The sequence below is a fragment of the Lycorma delicatula genome, chromosome 3 (assembly GCF_047948215.1).
Source record: "Lycorma delicatula isolate Av1 chromosome 3, ASM4794821v1, whole genome shotgun sequence".
In the NCBI taxonomy this organism is placed as follows: Eukaryota; Metazoa; Arthropoda; class Insecta; order Hemiptera; family Fulgoridae; genus Lycorma; species Lycorma delicatula.
The window spans coordinates 6308581-6315398 of record NC_134457.1 but is presented as its reverse complement, the minus strand read 5'-3'; the positions used below and the strand labels follow the sequence as shown (position 1 = coordinate 6315398).

The following is a 6818-nucleotide window of genomic DNA, read 5'->3' as shown; positions in this document are numbered from 1 at the left end:
CTTAAAAAACAAAAATGCTATTACTTTAACTTATCTAGCACTTATATGTATTAGGAATTCAAAAATTCACAAAACAAAATTTTACGGAAATAATTCTGCAAACAATTTCAGTGAATTCTTTTATTTAACGTAATTGTCATTTAACATTTAAATTATATAATTGTCATTCTCATCTATTTGATTATATAAGTTGAGAGAATTTTCTGTTCAAATGCCCAGTAAATAACATTCCATTTTCTGCCTAGTTCAAAATTCATAGCTTCTCACATTTTTATCTTGGAAAAACATAATGTAAATTCTTTATTAATTTATTGTGCATGTAGAATTACGTTCTTGTGGTAATCAAAATTTTCAGTGGATGTCACATTATTTAGAACACAACATTTTCAATTCGGCTCTTGGCACTGTACCCACTACGACCCCCTCCAGAGTCGTCACGGTAGCAGAAAGGTAGTGCTGTGATTGTTAGCAGTTATTTTTCGTTCACAGTACAACTTCCACCGCTTATGTTTCTAAACGTTAAACCTTGAAAATATTGTTTTGTGATGAAACGCAAGTGGCAGAATTTTGCCGTTTAATACATAATTTTTTTCTCTAAAATGATTTAGTCTGGTTTACGTTGTTTAATTTCCTGCTACGGTATGAAGACAAAAAAACCTAACAGCATTTTTCGTAATATCTACGAACAGCCATATCACGAAGCAAATAGGATTAAATTATACAATAGTGCTAAAGGTTAGTGATGCTTATAATAATAGACCGTGTGTTATAATTATTAAACTTAGTTAATTGTTAGTATTTTGTTGCGTACCTTTTCATAATATAACTATTCATCGATTGGTTGTGGAGTGGTCATGCTGTATTTTCGTATAAGAAGGAAATATTTTAAATGGTTTGGTCTGATATTTGCATTTTAACTTCGTTTTAAAACTTTTTTATGTTTTAATTACATGAAGATTATTTCAAGTAACAATACTTAATTAACACGATATGATAATTATTTAACCAAAACTTAGCTTCTTTGTTTTAGATGAAAAATGCTGTAGCCATAGAATCTAATAGTCATTTAAGAGACTGTTTGGTTCTAGACATATTGGCTTTAAATTTTGAAGAACTTCATTTTTTGCCCTATATTTTGTTAAAAACTAAAAAACCGTTTAATCCCAGGACAAGAAACTAATATCTATAATTAAAACTAGTGTTAAATTAACTGTATAATTTTGCTTTATTACATAGGTTCATTTTTAGCCATATAGATATATGAAAGACTTATAGAGACTTATATAGATATGAAAGCTAGCTGATTTAACTGAATTGTTCTTAGCTTTTTAATAACTAACATGGTGATTATTGCTATGATGATTTTGAAGTAGGTTAATTTATTAATCATGTATCTAAGCTAACCTGTGTTATCTTTTTTTATTCATGTATGAAAAAATTGACTAATTTTGATAATCTTGAAATGTTTTTTGTGTCAAACTATTGTTTTCTTCTTGTGCTGTAAACAAAATAGTTTCTTACAAAGTAGTAGATGGCATATATTTATCATCTTGTATTTCAAATTCCTAGAGCTCTAAAGGTGGGTTATTGGTGTACAGAACAATTTATGATTATGGGGTGCACCAACTGCTGCAAACATTGAGAAGCTACAGTATTAAATTTTATTTATTTTTTTACTATTGCAAGTGATGACAAAGTGTATTGTTTTCTCATAGTTAGACTTCATGTTTTGCTTTTCTAGTAGTTCATTTTACATTTTCATTTTTAAATGTAAAATATGGATTGATAACTTGTGAGGTTATGAATGTTTTATCTACTCAAGGTATAAGCCTAATTCAAATTTGTAATGTGGAACCTGTGCTTTGTTATTTGAGTAGTGAGTTTAATTTCATATAGGCCTATTAAAAATGTTTTTGTGGTTGGTTTTATACTACTTTATTTTATTACTTTCTGATGAAATTGTGTGTTAGATTGACGTAAACTATAACTCAGGTGTATAAGCTTGATGTCTGATGATGAAGTCTGCCTATTTTGACTACTGTTAGTCTAGTTACATCTTTTTGTTACAGAGGATTTGTTTATTTTTTCAGAGGAGTTTATTAATGCATCTTCAATTGGTGTTGACCTAATGAAATGTGCATGAATTCAAGAAAAATAAAGAAATAAAGATGATGCTAAGTTCTCTGAATTATTTTTAATATATTTCTATAATATTCCTAAATATAATAAAATAAATAAAAATTTAAAAAAAAATGTTGTGCTTCCTAATGTGTTTTACATGTGGTTAACATTTCATAAGGTTGCAATGTGGTCATGGTCAAATAAAATAATTAATATATATGTACTCACCACTTAACTGCAATTCAAATAGCTTTCAAAGATATTTAGAGAATTGCACAGTGTACACTTCTTTTTACAACTTCTAGTTAGCATTGTTCACTTCTTGCTTTGAGAGGTTATAAACTCTTCCAGTTGGATTTACCCTGGGATCTACCCTTTTGAAATAACATCACTCCTGTGTACATTAAGAACATCCTATCCTCAAAGTCTGGCTAGTGGAAGGAAGGTGAAGGTCCATGTTGATGTAAGAACTTCATCTTCACTGTTTGATTTTCCTCTTTGATTCTAGAACGTACCCGAACCACCAGTGTCCATCATATCTGCAGATCAAGAACCCAATGATTTCTGTGAATTCAAGATCATCCTCAATATTTGTTGTGCTTGATACTGTTGAGTTGTTGGAAGATGAAAACACCCTCACTTGCATCTGATTCTTGTTTAGTGGAACAAAACAAGTGGAGTTTCTGAGTACCTGATATAGTTCTTGCTGTTATTGCCCTACTCTTCATAGCCTCTTCTTTTTATTCTTCTTCTCCTCCTTTATGCTGTTCAATTGTATTGTAATGGACATGGTATAGACTCAATGTGTCCATTTGCCCAATTGTACAACTGTTGTGGAGTCATGATCTGGTCATTATATGTCATTTGAAGATTGCTGTAGCTGCAAGTCTTTTAATAGTCCTTCCCACACCATTACATGCACTTTTGCCGTGAGATGTAGCAAAAAAAAGCCACTCTCTCTTGATTCCAAAGTCTGATTCATGGTAACAGAGGTTGAAAAAATTGAGTGTTTTTGTACTGAGAGGCAGCACAATCACTGTAGTAATAGATCAGACTTGGTTTTGTGTGCTAAAATGAGACTGCATGAAACCAATTAAATATTTCTGAAAAAGGTGGACTGCTGTTGTGTTGTGTGAGACAGTCAGAAATTATAAAAGAGATGTATGAATCTCTCTATGGATAATTTTTGTTGTTGGATCTTGGAAATAAATTGTGAAGGGGTGAACTGTTTCCTGTGCATTGTTCCAGTGGAAATCTTGGGCTGCATTCCTAGAGAATGAATGAATAGTTAGCAAAGTCCCAGATTACAAGATATTCACCTTCTTTACAAGTTATTCACATGCTTTCAGAGATTGCTTCAGATGGGTTAGGTAACTGGACTGTAGACGAAGAAGAAATGGGTGTCGGAAGTTTTTTTAAAAGTATACTGATTAATTCAGTAGGTTTGACTAATGTTCTCAAGAGATGCTCATTTTCCAACTTGTATCCACTGTTTGTAGGTGATGTTTTCAATGCAGTTGAGCTTGAAAGCTTCCTCAATCCTTTCTTTGACTTCTTCAGCCCAGAACAATTTTTGCAATTTCCATAGTTGCAAGCCTCAGTTGGATTAGCATACACTACATATGTTATAATATCTTTGTAATACTTAACTGGACCTTCTATCAATTCTTTCATTCTACAATGCATAACCCGGTTTGGGGCATTGTGTGCACAATTGCTCTGGGTTCCACTTGCACCTACAAGAACACAGTACTTGGGCAAAGTTCACAGAACTTTGAAAATCCTATTTTCAACCATGAATACCTTTGTTTAAACAGTGCAAAAGCTTCATGGAGATTACACAGGATTTTTTCTGAACATGCTCTTGTCTTCCATTTATCTTAAGAGAAATAAAATCTTTTTTTCCAGGTATCATTGACTTATTTCCTCACTCTCATACAGATCAATTACTTTTTCTGCTATTTCAAAGTCTAAAGCTCTATCAGATTTAGGATCGGGACATGAGATGACAACTTTCTTTTTTTCACAGACTTTTAGGTTTCCTTGCAGTGTAGTCTGATACTTCAAATTCATCTTGAATGTCTTTTAAAGTCCAGCTTTTAGGGAGCCTTGTCAATATTTGCATCCTGATGCCCTTATCATTTGTAGAATTAAATATTTCCTTCAGTTTGTTGATAATTTCATAGTCAGAGGATATATATATATATATATATATATATATATATATATATGTAATAGCCTAAGAATCTGAATCCATGTTCAATATTTAGCTTTTGAACACTACTGCTGCTCTTTTAAGATCTTCCTGAGGGTATTTTCTCTCACATAGTCATTTTTTCTGAATAGATGAATCATTTAAAACAATCAAAAGTTTGTTCCGAGCATTTACAGTTTTATTTTTTCTGGGGAACACAAAGGATCTAATTGTTGAAATTCTTCATCAGAAGTAGATTCTTCAGCATTATTTTTAGCAGATGCTTCTAACTGTTTGGGGCAAGTATCACACATTTTGTAACCTTGTTTAAGAAAAGTAAATGTTTGCACAAAGTTGTTCTTGCTTACACTTCTCAGGTTTTTCTTACAGGAATTATGCCCTGACTTTTCAAATGGGTTGCTGCAACAGGAAAGGTATTCCATTTTAATTCAACAGATTTTCAAAAATTTTATTGATGATATTTGGTATATGATCCACCCACCTTGTAGTGGGCAAAAAAATATTTTTCTTGAATAATATACCATTTTCTAACTTGCTAACAGGTAAAAACAGCTATTTTTGTCACTTTTTCCATGAGCTGTAGCATTCTTATTTTACATCATACAGAGGTCAAAAAGGGCTTTTTGGAAAGAATAAAGATGGAAATTCATCATAGTGTACTCAAAATTCATTTTGTTACATAACCTGATCTTGTAATGTTTACTGAAGTTACATTTACAATTTGTTTTTTTAAATTTTGGGCCCGAAATAAATAAAGAGGGGCTTAGGGTAACAGGCCTGTTTTCTACCCTTTAACTCTTAGGTACTAGTGGTACTTATAAAAAAAAGAGTGGACTGTTGATGTCCTTCATTAAAAAAAATGGTTGCCAAATCGTAAGATTTTGAAAATGTCTCATTTTTGAGGCCCAAAAACCACATGTGGACAGTTGGCAAAAATTTTTAAAACAGTAAGTACTTTTTATGTACTTTAATACCATACAAAATTTATTTTGTTACTCAAAGGGGTTAATAAGTAATGAAGCCACCAAAACTGCTAAAAATACCATTCCTTCTAACCATGAATAATGTATCCACAAAATTTACAGCATGTATTTTTTCAGATAGTAATGTAGGCCTACTATACAAAATATTTTGATATGTGTGTAATGAAATAGCTTATATTTTAGATAGTGTGTAACTTAAAGTACAACTCATACACACAAACTCATGTTTAGACAAGAAAGTGAATAGACATGCATGGACATGAATATTTGCGTAATCCTGAATGTAAGTAAACATTGTAGAAGTCTTTGTTACTGTTTTGATTTCAATGTAATCTGTTGTATTGTTGCTAATGTTAATGCTGTAGTCTGGTAGTGGACACTTCTGTATAAAGTAATTTTATTAGCACTGAAGTTTTCTTTTGTGCGTTATCTTTTATTTTTAATTTTATTAATTAGGGAAATTTTTATTTTAGTTGTAGAGAAACTGGAATAAGACAAAGCGAGGTGCAATTGGTAGTTTTGTAATTTGTACTAACTGTATTATTATTGTAAGAACCCTTGCATTTTATATGGGAAAAGTTGCTCTGACCCCTTTAGCTGTCACACTAAACCAGTCAAGAAATCTCTTCAAGAAATATGTTTGACACTTTCAACAAGCAATCCAAATTTAAAATTAATTCCAGGCAGAGCATTGTGTACAAAATGCTTAAACAAAATACAAAAACCCCAAGATGATACAGAAAGCAAACCGGATTGTCAAGGTATATTTGAGCTTCAATGTGTTATAGTCAAGTCGAATAAAGCTTGTTCAGTTCCCCCCGTTAAGGTTCAAAAATTATCAAGCAGCATAAAGGAACCAATTTTAAAAAATAAAGTTACAAAAATAGCCCAGTCAGTTACCAGTAAATTAAACAGTTCCTTTGATTTAAATATTTCTACAGAATAAACCAGTTCAGTACCACAAAATTATGCTGATTTAGGTAGGGAATATGAAGAATTAATCATTAAAATAAAGGATAAAATGAAAACAGTTACATCTACCCAGGAAAAAATTAATATTTTAAGTTTATTACCAAGCAGCTGGAGCATTTAAAAATTCAAAATGAGTTTAGTGTCAGTATTTAGCTTGTCAATCCAAACAATTAGTTAAAACAAGTGAAATTTTGTCAAAAATCAGCAAAAAGAAACAAGTCACGTAATTGATGAAAATGTTATTAAATGTATCCAAGATTTTTATCAGAATGATGAGCACAGCCAAATGATCCCAGACAAGAAGGATTGTGTCTCTGTAAGGCAAACTTATTGGAAGAAAATTAATACTCAAGCTTATCTTATGTAACTTAAAAGAATTGTACACAGCCTTCAAAGAAAAATATAATTTAAAAATTGGTTTTTCAAAATTTTCTGATTTAAGACCTAAATTTTGTGTTCTGGTTGGTGGGTCAGGTATTCACTGTGTGTGTGTGTGTGTGTGTCACCCACCAAAATGTAAAACTTAG

The 6818-nt window shown here is 31.4% G+C and overlaps 1 protein-coding gene across 3 annotated transcripts in view; it reads left to right on the top strand.

Moving 5' to 3' along the window:
• Positions 1-342: 342 nt before the first annotated feature.
• The window catches only part of LOC142321363 (DDB1- and CUL4-associated factor 6-like), a 143822-nt gene continuing 137346 nt past the window's right edge, over positions 343-6818 (top strand). The window contains exon 1 of one of the 3 annotated variants that reach the window (XM_075359388.1): positions 343-735. In XM_075359388.1, coding sequence (XP_075215503.1) covers positions 642-735 — 94 coding nt within the window. In that variant the 5' untranslated portion in view covers positions 343-641. The remainder of the gene's footprint in view (positions 736-6818) is intronic. The other 2 variants (XM_075359390.1, XM_075359389.1) reach the window with 2 other exon arrangements.